At 37.9% G+C, this 26318-nt stretch overlaps 3 protein-coding genes across 7 annotated transcripts in view; all 3 read right to left on the reverse strand.

Moving 5' to 3' along the window:
- ift140 (intraflagellar transport 140 homolog (Chlamydomonas)) overlaps positions 1-6431 on the reverse strand; it is a 29482-nt gene extending 23051 nt beyond the window's left edge. Inside the window, exons 1-12 of the mRNA XM_056269575.1 lie at positions 6279-6431; positions 5532-5689; positions 4295-4519; positions 4092-4213; positions 2896-3038; positions 2640-2815; positions 2292-2383; positions 2065-2171; positions 1010-1149; positions 666-875; positions 312-384; positions 113-204 (exon numbers count right to left, since the gene is read on the reverse strand). Coding sequence (XP_056125550.1) covers positions 113-204; positions 312-384; positions 666-875; positions 1010-1149; positions 2065-2171; positions 2292-2383; positions 2640-2815; positions 2896-3038; positions 4092-4213; positions 4295-4519; positions 5532-5678 — 1527 coding nt within the window. The 5' untranslated portion in view covers positions 5679-5689; positions 6279-6431. The remainder of the gene's footprint in view (positions 1-112; positions 205-311; positions 385-665; positions 876-1009; positions 1150-2064; positions 2172-2291; positions 2384-2639; positions 2816-2895; positions 3039-4091; positions 4214-4294; positions 4520-5531; positions 5690-6278) is intronic.
- A 1572-nt stretch (positions 6432-8003) lies between these two features.
- On the reverse strand, positions 8004-19844 carry telo2 (TEL2, telomere maintenance 2, homolog (S. cerevisiae)). Its single transcript, XM_056269576.1, has 21 exons — positions 19734-19844; positions 19236-19572; positions 18587-18867; positions 14934-15002; positions 14661-14808; positions 14470-14572; positions 13620-13688; positions 13381-13522; positions 13119-13255; positions 11492-11577; positions 11118-11204; positions 10937-11025; positions 10549-10640; positions 10345-10461; positions 10194-10265; positions 9584-9748; positions 9414-9502; positions 9216-9315; positions 8465-8529; positions 8272-8387; positions 8004-8199 (listed from the first exon to the last, which is right to left on the reverse strand). Exons 2-21 carry the CDS (start codon positions 19532-19534, stop codon positions 8087-8089), a joined length of 2439 nt encoding a protein of 812 aa, XP_056125551.1. The 5' UTR covers positions 19535-19572; positions 19734-19844; the 3' UTR covers positions 8004-8086.
- A 2459-nt stretch (positions 19845-22303) lies between these two features.
- The window catches only part of rab11fip3 (RAB11 family interacting protein 3 (class II)), a 29853-nt gene continuing 25838 nt past the window's right edge, over positions 22304-26318 (reverse strand). For all 5 annotated transcript variants that reach the window (XM_056269571.1, XM_056269574.1, XM_056269573.1 and 2 more), the window contains 6 exons: positions 26033-26277; positions 25203-25284; positions 24843-24980; positions 24598-24753; positions 22771-22911; positions 22304-22685 (listed from right to left, as the gene is read on the reverse strand). In XM_056269571.1, the coding sequence (XP_056125546.1) occupies positions 22572-22685; positions 22771-22911; positions 24598-24753; positions 24843-24980; positions 25203-25284; positions 26033-26277 (876 nt within the window). In that variant the 3' untranslated portion in view covers positions 22304-22571. The remainder of the gene's footprint in view (positions 22686-22770; positions 22912-24597; positions 24754-24842; positions 24981-25202; positions 25285-26032; positions 26278-26318) is intronic.

Genomic DNA, 26318 nt, shown 5'->3' on the forward strand with positions numbered 1-26318 from the left:
ATGTGTATTTTCATATGATAAAGAATGTGTACGTGAGTTTGTATGCATTAGTGACATCACTTCTGTGTGTGTGAGCGTGTGTGTGTGTGTGTGTGTGTGTGTGTGTGTGTACCTGTGGTGTGCGGATCTGGACGCGGTTGGGTTCTATGGTATAAATGTTTTCATCATGTAACGCAAGAGCAGCAGACTCACACTGGAAAGAACCTGATAAAAAAAAAAAAAACAGAATTCAACAGATAATGACTCTAGTACTGACATATAAGCAGATCCAGATTCTGTGGTGCTGCCCATCTGTCATGCGGTATTAGTACCTGTGCTGTGTAGTGTTTGTCCTGATGGCTCATACACTGTGATATATTTCCCATTCCACACCGCAACCATATCCTGTAGAAACACAAATCATTTAGAACATTTTGTATTTTTATTAATAATTATTTCATTTATATTTATTTATTTTATATATACATTTATTTTCTTGTTCTGCGAAAATAAATTTCCCTGATCTGGCAATAAAAACACTGAGTGAATCATCTTGTGAACAATGATGCTGACTTGAATGTTTATGGTAAAATCATTACTATATGTTTGCAGAATGAGGTGATAATAAGAATGAGGAAAGACTAGAAAAGGGCTTTGTGTTAAAAGCTTGTGTGTGAATGTGTTACCTTGGTGACTTGCACGGCTCTGATGTGTGTGTCTGTGTGGAAGGTGATGTGTGTGTTGGTGTTGAAGTTGGCCAGACTGAGCTGTGTTGGTGTGAGCTGCACTGCCGCCATCTGCTGGCTGTAATGAGAACACATCACATGTTCTGATAGAATCACCACACAGCTGCTGTTGCTGCTGCAGACGGCCAACAGATGAGAACTCGAGCCCCACTGCAGACAGACAGACAGACACGGGAGAGAGACTTCAGACATGCTACTAAAACGAGCTTATATACATTATTGGTATAACTTTTCTTTTTTTGAACTGGAAATATCCCTGAATACACCTCAGAAGGGTCCTGTACCTGTAGCTGTGAGATGTTTCCTTCCACCTCTGCTGGTGTCTGGAGTTTCCACTGTGTTTTTGTGTCACCTTTCTGATCACTGACCGTCACCATGTGCCAAAGAGCAACACGACCCATGCTGGTACCTGCCGCAAGAACTTCTGCAAAGGAAGATCAGATTAGTTCTGAATAAAAACACATTTCCTTATCCCATTCAAATTAAACATATAACGCTGCACGTCAAGCATGTCAAAATGGTGAGCATAAAATCATGTTCACATTTACATAATATTTGATCTAATACAGTGCATTCAAGCCATACATTTTATCAGCACAAGCACACCATGAGAATCAAACCAATGACCTTAGTGTTGCAAACACAATGCTTTACCAGGTCATAAAGAACTCATTCTATCAAATATGATATTTTTGTGATTTTTTTTTCTTCAGTAAAAATATCTAAATATCTTTAAAACAAGATATATTTAGTTGATAAACAAAACTACATAATACTTTTTTTCTTGTTTTTGAAAAACATTTATCCAAATTTTGTATATCTAACACAAGTTTCTGCATAATAAATCTATTTGCAAATGGGGAAAGAACATTAAACTTAAATCAATATACACTACTGTTCAACAGTTTTAGATCGGTAGGATGTTTTCATGTTTTACTTGATCCAAATACAGTAAAAACAGTAATATTGTGAAAAATTATTACATAATTATTAATTATTAATAATTTTTCGATTTCATTATTTTAAAAATGTATTTTTTTCCTGTGATCAAAGCTGAATTTTCAGCATCATTACTCCAGTCTTCAGGGTCACATGATCCTTCAGAAATCATTCTAATATGATGATTTGCTGCTCAAGGAAAAATTACAGTATTATTATTATCAATGTTGAAAACAGTTGTGTACAATTTTTTTTCAGGATTCTTTTAATGAATTTCTTTCCAAAAAATAAATAATTAAAATTCTTCCAGACCCCAAACTTTTGAACAGTAGTGTATAATGTTACAAAAGCTTTTCCATTTCAGATTAATGATATATAGAGATCCCAGTGCAAGTCTTACGTTTAGAAATGCAAAAGGACACACAGTTGAGCAGCTCTCCTTTCTCGAAGCCCAGAGACTCATCCAGCGAGAGAGCGTAATGATCGTCCAACTCCACATCCCACAACCTACACACACACACCATTATTAGAACACTAAGAACATTTCAGGACATCTGTTGAGAAACTATGAAATACTTTTATATACACTGTAAAACCAAACACAGAAGACTAAAATTTGATGTTAACCTGATGTGTTGTTCTCCTGATGCTGTGATGAGCAAACCGTTTTCTGTCCACACAATGTCTGTGTGCTGCCCTCCTCTGCTACTGAGCTTCACCTGCACACACACCAGGGTTATTATAGTTAACTTAAACTATAATTAAATATTAAAAAACAAACTTATTTTAAACTTAAACTTATTATTGAGATACTATAACAGTATCTTAATACTATTAAAATAACACTGACAAACACACACACACATTTATCTCAGCAATCTGATGTTTGTCTGGTTTTTGCAGCAGTGTACTGATATCTGATAGGCTGTTTTCGTAAAGCCCTTGTATATGAGGTGTTATCCGATTGGTTGTTACCTTACTGATCTCCTGAGTGAACCCTTCTGGCCCAACACTGAACTGAGAGAGCTGCAGAGATTCAGTCACCACGGCGAGAACGGCTCTCCTCTTGGAGTACCACATCTTCTGTACCGCACTCTCAACAGACAGCAACGCCACACTCCGCGCCTGCTCATCCACACTGTACACGCTCCCTAAAACACACACACACACGGTTAAAACAAACCCAGAGCGACTGCACATCATCATCGGTAAACGTCCTGCTGTCTCTTACCATCAGCTGCACTGATGTAGAAGGCCAGTCCTTCCTGTGATCCCATCGCAAACACTGCTCCTTTATTGCTCTTCTTCCAGTTAAACATGTCCAGAGCGCTTTCATCCCCGCTAACAGCAGCGCGGGCCAGCGTCGCCACATCCCTACAGAAACATTTAAAAACACACAGTAGGATTCTTATACCAGATAGATACTTACAACTAACAATAAGAAGTGGATACACAGTGTAGCAACCCTTGTGAAAAAGAGGTAAACTGTAGCATACTTAAAAAATATATATATATATACTTTAGAGGAAACCTAAGTGCGAACTTAATGTAATGTTTTCAGACACTCAATTGCATGTTACTTGCAATTGAAAGAAAAAGTATTATAGTTCACATTTATATAAAATGCAATTAGCTGAAAATTAGATGGCTTTTTGACCCACTTATGTAGTCTATCTTGATGTGTAATTACATAGTAACTTCTATTTATTTATTTTTTAAATATAGTTAAAGTGTACTGCCGAATATACTGACGTGACAAGCATTTAAGGTTAACTAAAATATATTTTAATGTCATTCCTATTAAAACTTATCTGTTATGTATTTAAATATATTTGTAATGACACATTTGTATGATCAAGTTGCAATTTAGTACACTGAACATATATTAACTTTACATTAAATATCAAAAAACAGTTAAAATTATAATCAAGTACTTTACATGTGCTTTAATACGTTAGTCAACGCATCAAAATAGGTATACTTATTTAAAGGATGACAAAAGATTATTTAAAATGTACTTTAAACTAAAACTTTTCATTTGACAATTATTACAAAGTGCACTTTTTAAAAGTGTTTAAGTTTTAAGTTTAGTTTAAGTACACGGAGGGACAAACTTCATTTGTGTTCCGAAGATGAACGAAAGTCTTACTGGTTTGGACCGACATGAAGGAGAGTAATTAATGACAGAATTTTCATTTTTGGGTGAACTATCCCTTCAAGTGGCCTTTTTATTTATTTAATTTATTTAATTAATTATCTGGAAAATACAGTTTTTAAAATATACACGTTTAAGTGCACTTCTTTTTCCACAAGGGAAACTAAACTGCAATTTAATTGAAATACAACTTAAAACTTCCTCTCTAGTCCAGCTAGAAAATTACTGACACTAAACTGTTCATGATATTTATGTGGTTAAATGAGCCTCACTCAGCAGGAGCTGTAGGTCTGAAGATGCAGCACGTCAGTGGTTTACTGTAGTCATGTTTAATCAGAGGAGATCCCTGCAGTTTCCCTCTAGCGTCCACTCTCCACACCGCCATTACACCTGCCTGAAACATACACTCACTTAAGCATTTATTACATTATATATATTTAAATATACGCATGCAATGAAGGTGAATGTGTGTGACCTGATCCCCCGTGACCAGTCTGCTGCCGTTACTGCTCCACTCCAGCACTGTGATGCAGGCGGTGTGTGTGTTGTTGGGCAGGGGTGTGTGTTCTCCGGAGGGGTGTGAGAGGAGAATGGTCTCGCCCGTCTCCCACCCCACCGCCAGCAGGGGTTTAGTCGGGTGCCACTGCAACAACGAAGGGCTGAATCCCCGTTCCACATGACACAGCTCCACATGCTCTCCCTAATGACACAAACAGACACACTCCGATATTACAGAGCACATTAAAACTTAACGTTATCACTGATAATATTTCATAAAAGAATTTTGGACCTTTATTATAAAATAAAACATTCAAATCTCTGGTTAACTATTAAATATTAAGTATTTATTTAGTTAGGTTAGGTCTGAAATGATAAAACATTGATACTTACACTACTGATCAAAATTTTGGAATAATTAAGAAAAAATAATTTTTCATGTTTTTGAAAGAAGTCTCTTCTGCTCACCAAGACTGCATTTATTTAATCAAAAAATACAGTAAATACAGCAATATTATTACAATTTTAAATAAAATGTTATTTATTCCTGTGATCAAAGCTGAATTTTCAGCATCATTACTCCAGTCTTCAGTGTCACATGATCCTTCGGAAATCATTCTAATATGATGATTTGATGCTCAAGAAACATTTCTTATTATTTTCAGGATTCATTGATGAATAGAAAGTAAAAAACAGCATTTATTTAAAAAAATAAATATTTTGTAACACGATGAATGCCTTTCCTGTCACTTTTTCGAATTTAATGTATCCTAACTGTATTTCTTAAATGTACCCCAAACTTTTGAATGTATATTAGTTTCCGCAAAAAAATTAAAATAAAAATATGACGCAGTAAATCATCATATTAGAATGATTTCTGAAGGATCATGTGACACTGAAGACTGGAGTAATGATGCTGAAAATTCAGCTTTGATCAAAGGAATAAACTACATCTTACAAAATATTAACAAAACAGTTATCTAAATTGTAATACTTTGTACATTTTTGATAAAATACATCTAGTTACATCTTTCAAAAACATAAAAAAATTGTGTTTGACCCAACTGACCTAACCTAACTGACCCAAACCTTTAAACAGCTGTGTATATACTGTATTGCTGAAAACGTACATTATTGTTCATTTGATAAAGTTGTGTGAGTATTGCAGAGAATGCATGAACACACAGTCAGAGTGTGCAGAGATCATCTCACACCTGTTGCAGGTAAAGATCCACACAGCCGCCGCTGGAGGCATTCACAGAGCCCACGGCCAGCACACACACACTGGAGTGCCATGAGACGAGGACCGCTGCTCCACCGCTGTCAGGGGCCTCCACACGATGATCAAAATACACAGCCATGACTTACAGATCTACACAAATAATTATTAGACTGTATTAATATCATAAAACACATCTTACAGCAGTCATCTGATTTTGATCATATTACTTGAGAACCTAAATATGACAGCTACTACATCTCTAGATGGTTTAGTGTGGCTAACTGCCCAAATAGAAAAGTACTGTGGTGGTACAATGGTAAAGTGAAGGAATCAGATGATACCATGGTATTTTGATACATACTGTGTGTTTACCATCCATACACAGTCGTATTTAAATGGTAATGTCGTGTACTTAATATGTTTTCTTTATGGTAGTATCCAAAAACATGGTATTAGCATGTTACTAAGAGCAAAACATGGTATTTCTACATAGGTGTGACTACTCAAAGTTAACGGTTTGCTGCTCGGATAAAGTTGTAGAGAAGATGTATTTCTACAGCTGGGGAAACTGTTGTGGCGATATCCTCCGCTTTTTTAAATGTCATTGGCAAAATGTAATGGAGAATGTTGTTTACATCTGTTTTATGTTAGTAAATCTACCGCTAGCTGTGTTAGCTAATCCACACTGAGGCCTGCCGCTTTAAAAACGCTTTAAATAACGACTGTTTAAATCATTTACCTGAGACCTCTTGCACTCAGCACTGCCGTTATGACCGTGTGTTTTCCGCGCAGCATATGTATGATTTTGACAATAAAAAATGAAATGAGCCCTTCGAGGTTTACGACGCGCCTTTAGCCGTGAAGCGTCTTTTTCGGTTGCCCAGACAACGCCAAGAGGAAGAAGCGCGAAGGGGCGGGGCTAAACGGTGTTGCGTCTCAGCCAATGAGGTGAAGCGAGCATTATGACTAATTGTTATTATGGTTTTTTTTAGCACATGTGATTCGGAGTCGGACTCGGAGGGCATTAGGGTAACCAGGAGATTAGACATCACCGGAGTGAATTTGAGTAACAACAAAGTCGTCCTGTGTGAAATAGTGGAGAGTTACAGATTTCTGTAACCTGTACGCTGTTGTCGGATTTGCTGACCCTGCTGTATGTCTGTTGCTTTTCACATGAGAGCAAAATGCTATCAGTTATATGAACTAGAGAAGGTTAGACATGATTAGAGTGAATTTAGGTAACAATAAAGGAGGTTAGGCAACACCAGAGTAAATTTGAGGAGCACTACATAGACAGACAGTCCTTCCTTTATAATAATAATAATAACAACAACAACGTAAATTAACAATTTAAACTCCCACCTTCATCCGGATGGACTTTACCATTTTAAAGGAGCTGTTTGTAAGATTGTGGCCAAAACTGGTACTGCAATCACTTTCAAATTACTGTAGAGCGGTGTATCCCCTCCCCCTCCCCCCTGACTCGAGGTTGCCAGATCGGCTGCAGGATCCAGCAGGAACATGACGAGCTGCAGCTGTGGTAACTAGAGCAGAGCTGGCAACCCGGATGCCGCAACACTACTGACTTCGTGATTGGTAGATAGGTGGAGGGAGGAGCATCAGACCAAAACACAACATGTCAACATCAACATCAGTTGAGGGCTGCAACTTCACTTTTTAAAGGACAATATCCTGGCCGGACTACTGTTGTCAGTGATATAAGTATTTGAAATGAACATGATTTCTTAATGTCTAGTGACATATCAGGGCCATTTTATGATTAATTGAAATAAATTTCTTACATACAGCTCCTTTAATGTATTTCATGTATAAATAACAATCAGAAAAGTAAAACACAAACAGAACAAAAAAAAAATACAATCATTATGACAGAGCAAGCAATTTCTTGAGGTACATTAGCCGGTTTGAATTTAAAGTAAAAATGATTTCTAAATTAATTTCATTTCATATTCTTATTGCATTCATATTGCGGGGTCTAGAATTATGAGATCAGCATTGAATATGCCTTAATTTTACATTCTTTTCTAATTATTTTTCTTTTTCCATCAGTACAGGAGCTCAGCTACATGAACAAAACCTGATGATCGTGTGTTCAATCATGATTTGAGAATATTTCAAATAGCATTTTTAACTTCAGTGGAAGCAAGAACCTCCGACCTTCTGATCTAGAAATCTGTGTAGTAATCTGAGCTCTGTTTTACCATTTATAAAGCAATTATGGAGATTTTTCCTTAAAAAGCACAGCACAAAATGTAAAAAAAAAATTTTTGAGGGCAGAAGTATTAATGTCCATAAAGAGTTCTTTATTTTACAGGCACTAAAACATTAAGTACAAAAACAAAGTACATGAAATCCAAAGAGCAATTCCACATAAATTATGGATGCATCAGGTCAGAATCATAAAATCTTACAGATCTTCACAACTCCAGACAAGTGTGCATCTCTATTGTTGCTCTGCAAAGTGTGTTTGTTACTCTTGCCACGAGTGATAATATATCTGAGGCATCAGAAGTAGAGATGCACTCGTCATGTTTCCGTATCTGGGATCTGCAGCTGAGATTTGAGGTTTTTGTCCAACAATATTAAACTCTGTACCGCCAAACTCCTGCAGTCTGCGTCACAATCATTCTCTGCCACATCTGTGCACAATAACACATTTATCAACAACACGCAAATACTCACACATAAAGAGTCATAAAAACAATCTCTACCTGCTAGCCAGGCTCTGGTCTCCATCAGGTCGTCACCGAGCTCGGTGAGCAAGTTCTCACTGGGCATGCTCAGAAACACAGCACAAACTGCAAACATAACACCCCTCCTCACCATCCTACAGTTAAAGGAAGAGAGAGCATGAGATGACATGTATATGCATATAATATAATGCATACTGAAACATAAACTTACTGGTCAGTGTGGAAGCGCACAACCCAAACAAAATCCAGCAGAGCTCTGCCCATTTGAGATGCAACCTGACAAAAAAGATACCAATGATTATATCAAGGATATATCGTTTATAATAGGGTTGCATGATAATTTTTTTTTTTTTTAATCAAATTGCAATTTTCTGATCAAAATTGCATTTTAAAGAGACCATATTATGCCCTTTTTCAAAGTCTTGATTTTGTTTTTGGGCTCTGCTAAAATAGGTTTTCATGATTGAATGTAAAAAAAACACATTATTTTTTTATTAAATAAAAACACCACACTCAGAGACACTGAAAACCCGGGCGGATCATGAGCTGCTCATGTGTAAAACACAGTGCCACGCTTCACTCTGAAAGACGCAGTGCATATACTGTATTTTTGTATAGTTGCAGCCCTTGCAATTTGATAATCCCTCTAAATCCTTATTGCCATATTGGTTTTATTTCAATTAATTATACAGCCCTAACATTCATTTTTTTAATTAGCATTCTATAACACTGCTCATAATATTTCTTCAGTATGTGTACTGTCCACGGCATGCAAATCTTTTTTATGCACGGAAAACCCTATCATTTACCAAAAGGTGCAGTGAATATTAACATAGCATACTATGTTGGAAGACTGTATCCCACAATGCAATGTGCTTGATCTTCCTAAATAATTGCATTCATTTCCAAAATGATAACTGGGATAATTGTGTAATACATATTGTGTTTGTGCATGCTTTTACAGGTGCATTGATGGCCAGGTGCATGAGCAGCCCGAGTGTGTGCAGCAACCTTCCTAGCACCAGATGATCACTCCCCAGAAGGTCAAAGGTCACCTGCGACCTATAAGAGACATGAAATCATTGCAATAATGTAAGCAAGCGCTTGTTTATTTAGCACTATTCTAGTTGATTGTCACATGGTTTTCACCACTAAGAGACCTGTCATAGTTCCTGAGCAGCGGGAAGAAGAAAAATCCAGCGACTGGAGCGTAACAGTTGGGAACAGCTTTGACGGGTTGAGTCCCACCCTGAGCAGAACAAACAGAACACATTATTAGACATCAAATCACTGTTGATGTGTAATAAGCACCTTTCTGAGGCTGTCTCACTTTGCTAATTCGTCTGGTTTTGCTCTGGATCCGTTTTTCCACGATCTGCCGCCAGTGTGTGATGTCATCACATCGCTCTATAGCTGTTGCTGCAGTGATTGGCTGAGCTCCAGTGTGCTTATTCCTGATTGGCTCAGACAGTTCCTGCGCAGAGAGAGCAAGGACCTGGAAGAGTAGAGGTGTTAGTTTAGTGGTTGAGAATCAGGGATGCGAACACAAAGGTTGCAGGTATTTCCTGAAGAGTTGGCAATCTTGTTCCATCACAATAAAAACAGTAATATTGTTTTTACAATTCAAAATAACTGTCTTCTATTGTAATATATATTAAAAGGTAATTTATTCCTGTGATCAAAGCTGAATTTTCAGCATCATTACTCCAGTCTTCAGTGTCACATGATCCTCCAGAAATCATTCTAATATGATGTTTTGCTGCTCCAGAAATGTTGGAAACAGTTGTCCTGCTCTCTAGATATAAGCATCAGTAATTAAAACCCCTTAATGGTTAACCTAATCTAACATTTAACTATCATTGCAAACACGAATTATGAATAAATATGGCATTTTAGGATGAAAGTATGTCAGTTGTCATTCATTTTGACATTAGTCTGACCTCCAGAATGTCCAGTCTCTGTCTCAAGTTGTAGTTGAGAGAGTAGAACTCTGTCGTCCAATAATCTACAACCTACAGAGAGGAAAAAAGGTCACTTGCATATGCGTCTATGTAGAGCTGAGCTGATGTACTCATCTGTCTGATGTCTTACTGGTTTAATGTCGGTAACAGTGAGGGCCACCATGGCGTTCTGCCGTAGCGAGTGGAAGAGTGGTGTGTTGAACCGGTCCTCCAGGTGGAGCAGCACTTTACTGAACTGCACACTGACCTATACCACATACACACAGACAAACCAATGAGTAATGAGATACACAAGAGTTTTAGTCATTAAAAGTCTGCCGTGATGACCTCTGACCTCTTGCGTGGCCTTCACGTTCTTCCGAAGAAGAGAGTCCAACACTTGCAGACTGAGTTCAACCCTGTCAGCATCATCAGACGACATTAACGCTGCAAATAAAACATACGGCCGATACAATGACAAAACGTGAATTAAAACTGTGTGTGTGTGTGTGTGTGTGTATATATATATATATATATATATATATATATGAACAGAATAGATGAACAATAGTAGTAGTAATAATAATAATAATAGTAATATAAAAAAAAAAAAAAAAAAAAAAAAAAATATTACTTAAAATTAAACTAGAAATAAATTGAAAACCGAAAGTATAAAAATAAAATCTAATTCAAAACCTATAAAAGTACATAAATTATTTTAAATTATTTTGATTTTAGACCACCTTCCAGACAGTCCCTGACATAACGGGGCGGAGATGATTCCTTCTTCTCCTGATCAGCTGACATGTCATATGGAGTCAGATCATCATCACTTAAAAAAGAATAGGGATGTCGTTTCAAGATAAATGTTATTAGCGAGAAAGGTGCAGTTCTCATGTGTTTTTTAGGGTAGTGTACATTTACCTGTCCAGCTCAGAATCACTCCCGTGAGCCGGCTCTGATGTCACTGACCGACTTGTTGAACCCTGAACTTTGGGCTCTGGTTGAAGACTGGAACAAATTACAAGTCATACAGATGTCAGAAAATAAGTGACACTTGGTCAAAACTGCATTGTCAGAAAAAAAAAAACAGAAGTCGCATCAGTATACAAGTCAGATTTTATTATTATAACTTATGCCACTATAATTTATGCTTGTATATATCTTTTGTGAATACTGTTAAATAAGATTTGTTGCAGACAGAGTGAGGGGAAAATAAGCTGCAGCACATTTCAGATTCAACTAATATTCCAGAAAATATGGTAAAGAAAATAGTCAAGTGAGGTGTGTGCTTCTACCTGCTGGAGGCATCAGGCTGATGTTCCTCAACAGATGGAGACTCCATCAATGCCTTCAGCTCTGTGATCTCCTCATCCAGCTCATACTGACACAGAACAACAGCTTAATTAGCATGAAAACAGCCAAACGTTTCATTGCCTCTATGAACCACACAGGGAATGAAACATTAATATATCTCAAGTTCACAGTTGAAACGAATGGCACATCTAAAACGTTTGCTTGCTGCAAACTAGCAAGATGCTTTCAGGTTTGGTAAGGATCAGTAATTCATCATCAGAAGAGGTTTTCATTGGCTGTGTCTGAAATCGCCCCTATACCCTTAAACAGGACACTATTTGAGAGGACAGTCATTTGTAGTGGTGTCCGAAACCATAGTGGATGTTATCGAGTGCACTCATTTAATCCCATAATGCACCGCAACAACGAGTGTACAACTGATGTACGCTTAACGGCTAGAGAATACCCATAATGCACTGAGAGAGTAGCGAGTCAAAAGAATTCCCTTGTCTGACCAGAAGATGGCGCCTTCAAGTGGACAGACCTCCTCCTGGGACCCAAGAATAGACTTTTGTCCACTGTAGTGGACATTATATTTTAGTGAATTTCTCTGACATCATACATGTCACATGACACAACCTGGGTGTCCTGTAAAGAGCCCATTCAGGACTTTTCAGCGATACCAAATGTTTGGAGGTTTCACCAAAACAACTTCTCTTTGGTCTTTAAAAATGTCTGACATTAATTTAGCGATCAAATGTAGCATTCTTATGGAAATATGATAATATATTGTAATTATAATTTAAATTGGACTACTTTTTCAAATTGTATTTCGTAAAACAACATCTCAGGAAAATGTTAAGGGGTTTAAAAAAATTTTTTACTTTCTGTTACAGAACAGGGCATTGATTTCAAACGTGTCCACTGTAGAGGACATCAGGACTAAAATCATGTTTATCAGGCATTCTGGGAGACACAACAAGTGAATATGGAAATAAATTATACATCAATATTCCTATGAAATATTAGATATTATTATTAAAATGTTGCCAATTATTACTCCAATTATTACACTTATTTTTTCATTAAATGTTGCTCCAAGAACACATTAATGTGCAAATTAGATACAGATACATTGCATTGAATGGGAATATTAATTTATGGCCATTTTACCCACATATTGCAAAAAGTAAAATGGTGTATCAATTCATTCCATTATTTCTTGCATAACATAGTTGAGAATAATCTTTATACAAATTTTGGTTGAAAAAATCCCGAAACCCCAAAATTTATTGGTGATTGAAAAAAAATCCCATTGTTTTTGCCTATACATATAATTTCATGTCATTTTATTTTTTAAACAACTTAGTCGTGGCAACCACTAAAGAGGACATAGCATTAACGCATTAATAAAATGTTATTTTATATATATGTTTTTTTTACCATTTGTTTATTGTGCTCTAAACAGTGTGATGACATGAAAAAAAAAAACTACATTCAAAAAACTTTTTTTCAGGAGGATATTAGTGGAGTAATGTAGGGAATAGTGAATAAGGGTACTGAATAGGGGGCAATCTCAAACACAGTAATTGTTAAAAAAACACATGTTTAAAAGTTCAAATGTCTCACCTGAAATTTTAATTGTGATCCAGGTGTGTCTAATTTATGGCTAAGACACTCGCCCACGGCCATACCCATCCGACGAATACGCACAATATTGCTATCCAGACGACACTGGACACCTCCCAGCATGCACTGCAGCATCTCTGTTGAACAGAAAACCTCATAATACACTAGAACGGAGCATTTAAAAGTCTGGTAAGTGGAAAAATATCTTTGTAAATAATTTGGATACAACTTTATTTGAGCTCTACAAACACTTGTGCATTACCTTGTCGTAGTTCTTGTATTTCAGAATCGGTGAGTAAAGCCACACACAGCAGTAAAGCTTTACTGACGTACAGCTGCTGTTCCACAGATGTGTGTTTCACGGCACTGCTGTTACACCACACCTGACACACACTCCGAAGGACCTACACACACACACACCAATTATAAATTTAAGCAACTTCTTTTGCATTTCATACACAAATGACTCATTAGCACAACTAACACGGTAGATCATCACACCTGTTTAAGCAGCATCCGGCGCTCAGGATCCAGAGCCAAATAACCAAGAACAGACTTTACCAGCCGAGTCTGAGATCAAGGGTACGGGGAGACCGAGCGAGACAGGAGGAATAAGAAATGTCAATTCTGTGCAATGTCCATGTCATGCAAATAAAGATCATCCTATTAATCTCATGCATACTGTATGTACACTATCGTTCAAACGTTTGTGGTCAGTAAGATTTACTTTCAAGAAATTAACGCTTTCATTCAGTAAGGATGCATTAAATTGATCAAAAGTGACATTTATAATGTTACAAAATATTTCTATTTCAAATAAATGCTGTTCTTTTGAACTTTCTATTCATCGAAGAATCCTGAAAGAAAAAAAAATCCACAAAAAATCTGACACTGAAGAATGATTTCTGAAGGATCATGTGACACTGAAGACTGGAGTAATGATGCTGAAAATTCAGCTTTGATCACAAGAATAAATTATATTTTAAAATATATTACAATAGAAAACAGTTATTTTGAAATGTAATAATATTTCACAATATTACTGTATTTTGATCAAACAAATATAGCCTTGGTGAGCAAAAATCTTAGCGACCCCAAACTTAAGTTATGCTTTCAAAATTGAGAAATTATGGTATCTGAATACCATGGTACTTTGATGTAAATATGAAGGTACTGAATACCATAATCATATACCATAGTATTTACATAGGATCATATTAATATTATGATGGTGCCCAAAAACTAAGGTATTACTTTTTAGTAAAGGCTGTAAGATTTGAAAGAAGCATTCTTGTTTATTAATAATATGTTCTGCGGTTAGAGACATTTAATCTTTTCTGTTGCCACTCACTGGGTGCTGGTACTGCTGCAATAACAGTTTATGAGTGAGAACAAACTGAGCTTTCTTATTGGTCACCACCAGGTTTCCCATCAGCCTGGACGCAGCAGTTGCCCTGAAACACACATTTGAGTTAGAGTCGACTAACAAACAAACAAACAACTACTACATTCTGCTCTCTGGAATCAAGCACACTCTCTTACCCGCTGAGGCAGCGTATGAGTCCTGTGATGACACACTCCGTGCACCTCTCCGGAACGTTCTCCAGGAGTCTCTGCGTCACACGCTGCCACAGCGGGTCCACGAGGGTCAGAGACGAGAGCCGGGGGGCCAGTATTTCAAATATCTGAGCTACAAAAACATGCACACAGAAACTAATGCAGGTTGACATAATTCAGTGGAAATATGAAAATAAATACATTTGTTTCACTACAATCAGTGCAGCTAACCTACAAAAGTTAAACAAAGAAACTTACAGCTGTATCCTTGAATACACACTTTTCCCAACACCTGAGCAACAAACCCGAGAGAGCAGTCCCGTCCCGCTATACCAGAGAGATACACATGAGTGAGGCAAAATAAGACGGATGGACAACAAATATGCATTCATATATGCAGTGGTTGCAATGATGCGTTAAAATATGCAGTGGTCGCAATGATGCGTTAAAATATGCAGTGGTCGCAATGATGCGTTAAAATAGGCAGTGGTCGCAATGATGCATTAAAATATGCAGTGGTTGCAATGATGCGTTAAAATATGCAGTGGTCGCAATGATGCATTAAAATATGCAGTAGTCGCAATGACGCATTAAAATATGCAGTAGTCGCAATGACGCATTAAAATATGCAGTAGTCGCAATGACGCATTAAAATATGCAGTAGTCGCAATGACGCATTAAAATATGAAGTGGTCGCAATGATGCATTAAAATATGAAGAGGTTGCAATGACGCATTAAAATATGAAGTGGTCGCTCGCATTGATGCATTAAAATATGCAGTGGTCGCTTTGATGCATTAAAATATGAAGTGGTTGCAATAATGCATTAAAATATGCAGTGGTCGCATTGATGCATTAAAATATGCAGTGGTCGCAATGATGCATTAAAATATGAAGTGGTTGCAATAATGCATTAAAATATGCAGTGGTCGCATTGATGCATTAAAATATGCAGTGGTCGCAATGATGAATTAAAATATGAAGTGGTTGCAATAATGCATTAAAATATGCAGTGGTCGCATTGATGCATTAAAATCTGCAGTGGTCGCAATGATGCATTAAAATATGAAGTGGTTGCAATGACGCATTAAAATATGCAGTGGTCGCATTGATGCATTAAAATATGCAGTAGTCGCAATGACGCATTAAAATATGCAGTGGTCGCATTGATGCATTAAAATATGCAGTGGTCGCATTGATGCATTAAAATATGAAGTGGTTGCAATAATGCATTAAAATATGCAGTGGTCGCATTGATGCATTAAAATATGCAGTGGTCGCAATGATGCATTAAAATATGAAGTGGTTGCAATAATGCATTGAAATATGCAGTGGTCGCATTGATGCGTTAAAATATGCAGTGGTTGCAATGATGCGTTAAAATATGCAGTGGTCGCAATGATGCGTTAAAATATGCAGTGGTCGCAATGATGCATTAAAATATGAAGTAGTCGCATTGATGCGTTAAAATATGCAGTGGTTGCAATGATGCGTTAAAATATGCAGTGGTCGCAATGATGCATTAAAATATGCAGTAGTCGCAATGACGCATTAAAATATGCAGTAGTCGCAATGACGCATTAAAATATGCAGTAGTCGCAATGACGCATTAAAATATGCAGTAGTCGCAATGACGCATTAAAATATGAAGTGGTCGCAATGATGCATTAAAATATGAAGTGGTTGCAATGACGCATTAAAATATGAAGTGGTCGCTCGCATTGATGCATTAAAATATGCAGTGGTTGCATTGATGCATTAAAATATGAAGTGGTTGCAATAATGCATTAAAATATGCAGTGGTCGCATTGATGCATTAAAATATGCAGTGGTCGCAATGATGCATTAAAATATGAACTGGTTGCAATAATGCATTAAAATATGCAGTGGTCGCATTGATGCATTAAAATATGCAGTGGTCGCAATGATGAATTAAAATATGAAGTGGTTGCAATAATGCATTAAAACAGGGGTCTCCAACCTTTTTTCATTTGAGAGCTACTTTTTAAAAATGAAAGTGGCCGAGAGCTACTCATGTAATACAATACTTAAATCTCTGAAATAATGTCTCATAACTCGCATATTAACAACTATCTAAACTGTTTTATACCTAAAAGGGTTTTTGTATGCCTATGTCACCCTTAAATGTCAGAGAAAAGAACAGAATCAGAGATTATTTTTTTTATAGAAAATTGTACTTTGCATATTATATTGTAAAAACACATAATTATAGTTGATTTTATAGTTCATCATGACTAGATATGAAATGGCATGATAATTTAATTTCATTAGTGACCAAAATGATCACGGTAATCACAGATTCCTGTTCAAAAAGTACTAATACTACACAATGAAATCAATTCACTAAGTTGTATGTCGAAAACCAGCAAATAACAAATAAATCCGCATCAATATGCACTTTTTGTTTACATAAACATTAAAATAATAACATTAAAAATTATGGCTAGATTTTAAAGGAGTGTCTTGCAACATGTTATCTAGCCTACTGTACAAGTATGTACAAGTTCAAATAAAGTTTTGACAAAAAATGTTTTATAAAAATATAAACCTCACATATTTCAGCCTTTAAATCATTTTTATAAAAAGAATGAGCCAAAAAAGATAAATTACTGACTTTTACAATGCACATTAGCTTATCTTTTATTATTAAGAGTAAAATTCGATCTGATTTTCCCGTGGCGTCTGTCGTTGCTATGCAACCATGCACTGCGCTCTCCACAATGACAAAGAAGTTTTAGTAGCTAATAGATTTCCACCACCGAAAAACACTTCCTGTAGCTCTGCTACAAGATTTATTTACGGAGAAGAGAAAAACACCCGTAGTGTTTGGGTGCACCCCCATCCTTCATGTTGACTGAGCTTTCAATGTTGTTATGGAAAGGGTGAAGCTGATTGGTTGACCTGCGGTACGTTTGCGGCATACTGAATAGTTGCATTTTTTTCATCTCGCTGCACCTGGAAAAAAATAACGCGTCGCTTTAATTATGAGCGCGCTTGCCTCGCACCTACATTTGAAATAACGAACTTGAGGACGCAAAAGACTCGATATGTGAACGGCTCCTTGACGAGCAACCTCCAATCAGGCCACGAGCTAACGTTACTGGTAGCTCGCGAGCGACGTTTGGACCCCTGAACTAGAGTAAGTCAGAGTTCACCTAAACTTATCTAAACTCATGTATAATGAACAGAAGATATTGTCATTTTTAAATATAAATATATAAATATATGCTATATAAATGCAACAGGTGTGATTGAAAAAGAATATCAACAGAATACAATTACATTTCAGACGCAGCTCACTACTGAGTTGTGCTATTTTTAGACCAGGCCTGCGGGCGACTCATGTGGTCCCTGGGGGCGACCTGGTGCCCGCGGGCACCGTGTTGGTGACCCCTGCATTAAAATATGCAGTGGTCGCATTGATGCATTAAAATATGCAGTGGTCGCAATGATGCATTAAAATATGAAGTGGTTGCAATGACGCATTAAAATATGCAGTGGTCGCATTGATGCATTAAAATATGCAGTGGTCGCATTGATGCATTAAAATATGAAGTGGTTGCAATAATGCATTAAAATATGCAGTGGTCGCATTGATGCATTAAAATATGCAGTGGTCGCAATGATGCATTAAAATATGAAGTGGTTGCAATAATGCATTAAAATATGCAGTGGTCGCATTGATGCATTAAAATATGCAGTGGTCGCAATGATGCATTAAAATATGCAGTGGTCGCAATGATGCATTAAAATATGCAGTGGTCGCATTGATGCATTAAAATATGCAGTGGTTGCAATGATGCATTAAAATATGCAGTGGTTGCAATGATGCATTAAAATATGTGTTCCTTCTTTTATTTAGAAGTATCTCAGCCCTGAACATGTGATACCTCTGAGAGCGTGGCATGTCTTCTCCAGTGTGTCCAGTATGCTGGCGGCCAGCAGTGGGTAGTACTGCTGTGGCAGGAAGGCGTCAGGTGTGTTTGTGTGCAGATGGTTGGAGGTGATGGAGGGTAAAGCTGCAAGGTGGCCAATGATGATCTCTCTCAGCTGAGGAGTGTCTGCATGGGAACCACCTCCCTCACATCTGGACCACAGCAACACCTGGAGACGACCAGCAGCGAGGAACTTCTCCAGTACAGACACACATCGCTCCAGACCAGCACTCTCACTGTGTGTACGAGACAGAACACATCATGAGTATATCATTTAAAGGGGTGGTATAATGCCCTTTTCACAAGATGTAAAATAAGTCTCTGATGTCCCCAGAGTGTGTATGTGAAGTTTTAGCTCAGAATACCACACAGATATTTTTATATAACATGTTAAAATTGTCACTTTTTGAGGGTGAGCAAAAACGCATTGTTTTTGTGTGTCCCTTTAAATGCAAATGAGGATAATAATAAAGGATATCTTAGATAGATAGATAGATAGATAGATAGATAGATAGATAGATAGATAGATAGATAGATAGATAGATAGATAGATAGATAGATAGATAGATAGATAGATCTGGATGTCTCTCTCACACACACACACCCTGTGGAGCTGATGGTGTCCAGCAGAAGCAGGAGTGTTTGGTCCGGTGGACCCCTGAGGAAGATCTCATCCCAGAGCTTCTTGATCTCCTCATCATCATCACGTGATCTGTTGAACCAGTGCGAGCTCTGCGCGCTCACCAGCACCTGAAGCGCGCGAGTGTAGTGTAGGCGCGTGAACTCGTCGTCCTCCAGGTAGTGCGTGAGTGTGCGCAGCGCGTGCACGATCTCCCCGGAGTCTCGTGAGCTGGAGAGAGTCCTCAAACACGAGCACGCCTGCATTCGCACCTCGGAACCCATGACGTCACGGAACCGAGGTTCAGTTTAATGCCGCATCACTTTGACAACATAATATACAAAATGTCACTGTGTGCATTTGGCAGGTGGACTTATATCCTGATCATCCTAACCTCTATGTCAAATTATCATTTAAATTAACAAATAAGATTAAACCATTGATTTACATTAGCTTAAGAATCAGAGCTGCAGAACTACAAACCTCATATAGAATAACCAAATTCACCCTTTATGAATAGCAAAATGTAATATAAAATATATAGTTACAGCGCCTTCAGTTTGATGACGGTTAAAAGTCATTCAGATATAGCAAAATATGAAATAACTCGCAGCATCAGTCGTGTTGACAAACCCATGTGATTGCGCTCTAATACGTGTCCGTGTAGATGCAGATAGCCAGAACAAAGGTTCCTATCGGAAACCATTTATTCCATAATAGTTCACTAGATGGTGCAACAGGGCATGTTAACCTTCTTAAAACCACATCACTGTGGTTGGACTATATGTGGTTGGAAATGGACTATAAATATTTTTTAAATAAATGTTGCGTGCCAATTCATTGTTCATAAAAAAAAAAAATCGTTTATGTTATATTATATTGTTTAACTTATTTGCTGGAAAGCACTTCGTTCAACGGCTGTTGTTTTAAATGTGCTATATAAATAAAATAGTAATTGTTAATCAATCCTTATAAAAACATATTTGATCTCCCAAAAACTGAATAGCACTTCAAAATAATCCCCTTTTCATTTCTACAAAATAAGAGGAATCATAAAAACTGCATGTTATTTTTATTTAGTACGGTCCTGAATAAGATGTGGTCTACATGTAAACATATTTTATGTAAAATATCTTATTCAGGACAGTACTAAATAAAAAATAACACGTAGCCTGTTTTTATGATCCCTCTACATTGTTAAAATAATTAACATTTGATAGATTCTGCAAGGTGTATATAAACTTTTTACCACAACTGTATGCATGTATGATATGTCATATGTGTGTGTGTATGTGTGTGTAATGTATGTACTACATACATGTGCATTCTATGATGGGCATCAGCATTCATATATGATATAATATGACTGAATAAAACAGAATTTTATGTGATTTTTATGAAAGTAAGCAACTGTTCAAGTCCTAATTTGTTATAAATATACAAAAAAATACATTGAGTATGTTCTAGTCTATGTGCTTTATGTTTAAGTTGTATATCCAGTCCATTCTATTCTGTTCTTGTTTAATGTGCATGTACAGGCTCACACAACTGAAGCATTTAAAAAATGACCAAAACAGCCACAAAGAAATTATTTGCACTTAATTTATTGGTGACTAATTTTCTCACTTTTCTTTTAACCTTCATATACAATAATTTGAAAGACCCCGTACAGTAAAAGATACATCTTAGAGGGGCATCTTCAAAAGAAAGCAAAACATTCAAAAGAAGACAATACTGATATCTCTCATTTATACAGTAACCTCAACAATTAGAGTAAACATTTGTACAATTGTATCCTTCATTATAAGAGTCCTTCAGTCATATTTTTCTTTTGTATTAACAACTATTTATAATTATTATTAGTCTTTTAAAGTCTAAGTGGCAAGCAGAACTCCTAAGGTGTGAAAGTTTGTCTTTGGACATATCTTAAATCATATACAACAGCTGTTTAACATCAGACAGATCAAGAGCAGTGGATTCCGATCTTCCCTTATCGTCTCTGCCGAAACAGCAAAAGCACACGCACCCAAAGTTCACAGAAGCAAGGTTCCTTCCCGCGCTTTAATGTCCGGTTACAGTAGCTCGAAAACAGCAGGAGAGGCAGAATCGTCCTCAAATGTTCTCCGGCATCGCCGTGTGTGAAGAACTGATCGGACGAGTTTCCGCAACAAACGCGAAATATGTCAGTCGTCGGAGAGAGAAGAGAAGAGAAAAGAAAAAAACAGAATATAAACTGCAGCGTGCTTTTCCACAATCCAAAAAGAGGAAAGGAGGAGGATTAAGTCTCCAAAACGGTTTGAAGTGGAAATCAAACATGCTCGTCCCAGAGGAGAGGAAAGTCGAGCGCTGGAACAGACGAAAAGAAGCAATCAAGTGGAAGACAAAATGAAACCGAATCTCATTTCCTGCTTGCCATAAAAATAGGATTCCAAGAACGAAAGATACAAACGTTCTAGATTGATATTTACATCCAAAATCATCAGAGAGAGAGTGTGTTTTAAGATGCAGAAATGAAGCAACGGTTTTTCCCGCGTTAAAGGTTTTCGTATCCGTCAACGGCTCGATTTCCCTTCCGAGTGTCCGCTTCTTTTTTCCCGCCAACACTGATAAAACAGCGTTACAATGTTTTTCTTTAAAACAATTTAAATAGCAAACAATACTTCCCTTAAAAATAAAATAAATCAGAGTGCAATGAACATTTCCAGTGTGTTTTGAAAGTCTTTTCTACAGAAAATCAAAGTTTTTTGGGAAATAATCCAGGAAAGGAGGCGGCAGACGAATATCCTCAGCGAGAAATCGCGCAGGACCAATTACCTTACCCACAATGCAACACTGCAAACTCCCTTGGTGGGGATCGGTCTCGCTTGATCCTTTGCGTTCCGCATCATCATCGTAATAAATAAGAATTTGAAGGGAAAAAACTAACATTCAGCAAAAACTCGTTCACGAGTTAAATTGTTCGCACACGCTCAACCCTCAGGTCAGCAAATGTCCCTCACATAGGCTAACGGTGTGACTGCTTTACCCAGAATTACACTGGTAACTTAAACTGGTTTCTTACACTGAAATTCAATTTATGAATCATAAACATACATGTACAGAGAGAGGGAACGGGCGCCTCAATCCCAAAACTCTGGGAAGTCACAGGAACCAGAAGACAGGGCCAATCTCACACACACACACCCACACACACACACACACAGTGCTATGGATTATTAAATCATTTGATCAACATAGTGATTGTATTCTCCACTTCCTCTCCAGACTCATTCAATACGCCTGTGTCAGTTCATAAATCAGGAAAGGTTGTCGTCATGGCGATTATTTGACCTCCAGGATGGAAGGATTGGACTCCATGATGGCGACGATGATGCGGTCGATGTAGTCTTGCAGACGGAAGTTGATCTCCTCCTGTTTGTGGATGGCCTCCATCAGCTGCACACACACACACACACACATTAAATATCACACAGGGTTCACATTTAAAGCAGAGATGAGCATGATGGTGTGTGATACCGACCTCAGTGCGGGAGACGTTGTTGATCTCGGCGGCGAGCGACTCAGAGAGAGACTCGGTAAAAAGGCTCTTTGCTCCCTGGATGCTCAGATTAATGATCTGTCCGTTCAGCTCATCGTTCTGCTCCTTCAGACTGCGGTTATCCTGCACACACACACACACAGAACCAAACCCGTGTTTGAGACCAGTCTTGGTTCAGTCTTTTCCTTTTTTAGACTGTTGACTACTTTGAGTCTGTCTACCTGTTTGAGTCTTTTGAGTTTGAGTCTGTGTTTACCCATCTTGGATCTAGTCTGTTGACTAATGGGAGTGTGTGTTTAAGTTTATCTGTTTGAGTTTGTCTTTACTTGTTTGAGTCTATTGGGTCTGTGTTTTCAGCCTGAGTCAAGTGTTAATCTGTTTGTTTTAGTCTGTGTTGACCCGTTTGAGTTTGTTTTTACCTGTATGTGTCTGTATTTCAGTCTGTGGTGACCAGTTTGAGCCTGAATTAAAGTCAGTTTTCACCTGTTAGTATCTACCTGGTTCTTTAGTTGTTGATGTTTTTTTTTTACCGATTTGAATCTGTGTTTGAGTCTGTCTTTATCTTTTTGAGCCTGTTAATCTGTTTGAGTCTTTTTGAGTTTTGACCTGTTTAAGTGTGTTTTCTACTGGTTTAAGCCTGTTATAGCCAGGTTGAGTCGTTTTTTACCAGTTTGAATCTGTTTTTACCCGTTTGAATCTTTTTCATAACCTGTTTGAGCCTACTGTTTTTGAGAGTGTTTCTACCTGTTTGAGTGTTTTTACCGGTTTGAATCTGTTTCTCATTACCTGCTTAAAGGTATAGTTCACTTTGAAATTAATTTTTGGTATGTTTTAGCTTACCTCAAGGGCATCCAAGATGTAGGTGTCTTTGTTTCCGCAGTAGTTTCAATTTTGATATTTTTAGGTCAAACCGTTCTTGTCTGTCAGTCATATAATGCAGGTCTATGGTCACCACCTCAAAGAGCATGCACAGAGAAGTCCAAATTAAACATGATTTAATGACTCGTAAATGTAAGTACACATTGATGGCGTAAGACACGAAACGAGCGGTTTGTGTGAGAAAACTAACAGTATTTATATCGTTTTTACCTCTTGTAAACACAGCCACGTCCAAGTACGTGGCTGTGGTACGTGGCGCCGGCGATTCGGTCTTTTCCGGCAAGCGCCGGAAGTGATCTCTCGCGCGTGTACGTCACTCATACAACTGTTTTTTTTAGTTTTTTATTGTTTTCTTTTACGATGGTTTAAACATCCCGGATAAGCGCAAATTAGTACCATTTTAATTAGCCGTCTTACCTACTATCTCTGTTCTGTGTAAACAATGAGTGACGTACACGCGCGAGAGAGATCACTTCCGGCGCTTTCCGGCGCTTGCCGGAAAAGACTGAATGGCCGGCGCCATCAGATCACTTGGACGTGGCTGTGTTTACAAACCGCTCGTTTCGTGTCTTACGCCATCAATGTGTACTTACATTTACGAGTCATTAAATCATGTGTAATTTGGACTTCTCTGTGCATGCTCTTTGAGGTGGTGACCATAGACCTGCATTATATGACTGACAGACAAGAACGGTTTGACCTAAAAATATCAAAATTGAAACTACTGCGGAAACAAAGACACCTACATCTTGGATGCCCTTGAGGTAAGCTAAAACATACCAAAAATTAATTCCAAAGTGAACTATCCCTTTAAGTCTGTATTTACCATTTTGAGTGTGCTTTTACCCATTTGAATAGTTTTTTCATTACCTGTTTAAGTCTTTATTTACCAGTTTGATAGTGTGTTTACCCGTTTGAGTGTGTTTTTACCTGTTTGAGTCTGCGTATCTCCTGCTCCAGTTCGTTCTCTTTCATGTGAGAGTTGTATTCCTGTAGGCCGGAGCTGGCTGATCTGCCTCTTCTCGCTTCAGTCTCCAACTTAAACAGCTGCAGGAGTTCCAGCTGCTTTCTCAAGTCCTCTATCAACTACACACGCAGAGAAGCCATTAACAGAGACACACACACACACACACACACACGACTCCACCTATGAAGACAAACAGAAGACCTCTCACCCCCTGAGTGCACTCCTTCTCTTTCTGGTTCGTATGACGTTCATGGCTCATTTTGTCTGACATTTTCCTGCGAGATTCGATTTCTTCATTCAATCGATCTGTGACGTCTTCCACCTCATCTTGAAGTTTCCTCTTTTCCTGAAACATTTTTAAAAAATAATCTTTTGGATGATTCCTTGCAGGGTCGGCATCAAATTGATTAAAAAATACTGAGTTAAAATGATGTAAAAACAAATTTGTATTGGTTTCATGGCCAATAACTATTGTTTATTCACTCGTCTTTGGAGGAAGTGATAAAAAAGTAATCTCTGAATGTGATCTACAGACGTGTGTTAGACTGTGTGTGTGTGTGTCGGGTACCTCCTCCAGTCTCTCGATGTTGGCTCTCAGACAGGGAACACATGACCTCAGCTCACTGTTCTCCTCATCCAACTGATGCAACCTGAACACACACAGGCACACAGACAAAAATGCACCGTGACGTTTTCTTTTTGGGCAGAGTGCACAATGAAAACAATAATGGGTGTGAGAAAACAAAAGTCTCTGTTAACACAGCCGGATTGTATTAAACGCTGAGCCAAGTAATCTCAGAGCTCCTTTGAGCAATCAAATCAAATTTCTGCTGTCCTCCACTAGATGGCAGACAGATCTTACCCACACACAGAAGAGCTGGACAAAATAACACAGACATCATTAACTGTCTTCAGAATGGCTTCATATGTCTGTTATAAGAAACTGAATAGAAGTTACCTGAGCTAATGAGTTCCTCAGCCACCAAACACGGTTGTCGTGCAAATGAACGGCCAGAGCACATTAAAAGTTTTCTGTTTTCAGTTAAAACGGTGTCGTGTAAGCTAATGAAACTAATGATCTTTGCAACGGAAATTAATCAATCAAAAACAAACTTTAGCTGGACAATAACTTTATTCTAGAGCTGCTGTAAAGCCAAAACAGTCTCTGTTACTTTAATTTCCTATTATCACTGTAAAGCTGCTTTGAAACAATCTATATTGTTAAAAGCGCTATATAAATGAAGGTGACTTGACTCAGGAGGAGTTCATAAAAAAAGACGGCTCAAAGGATTGTCATCATTTGCTCACCCTCATATTCTTCCAAGCCTGTTTTTCCCCCCTTCTTCTTAAAATCCCACTCTACATGAATCATAAATGATACATTCTGTCCGCACTCACCTGGCCTGGAGGTTCTCGATCTCCACGTCTCTGTCTCGCTGGAGTTTGTTCAGTGCATCTCTGTGTTTACGGGTGTATGTGAGTAAAGTCTCCTCTGCACGCATCTCCTGCTCCTTCAGCTGTTCCTCCAGAGCGTTTGCGCGGTGGACGAGAGTGAGATTCTCCTGCCGCAAGCGTGCATGCTGCTCTTCACTCTCCGACGAGTCCTTCTCCAGCTCACACACACGCTTCTCCAACAGCAACACCTGCAGGACAAACAGTGTTTGTTCCTCATGCAAATCACTTC

The sequence above is a fragment of the Rhinichthys klamathensis genome, unplaced genomic scaffold, assembly GCF_029890125.1.
Source record: "Rhinichthys klamathensis goyatoka isolate OS25496 unplaced genomic scaffold, OSU_Roscu_1.1 h1tg000282l_1, whole genome shotgun sequence".
Classification (NCBI taxonomy): domain Eukaryota; kingdom Metazoa; phylum Chordata; class Actinopteri; order Cypriniformes; family Leuciscidae; genus Rhinichthys; species Rhinichthys klamathensis.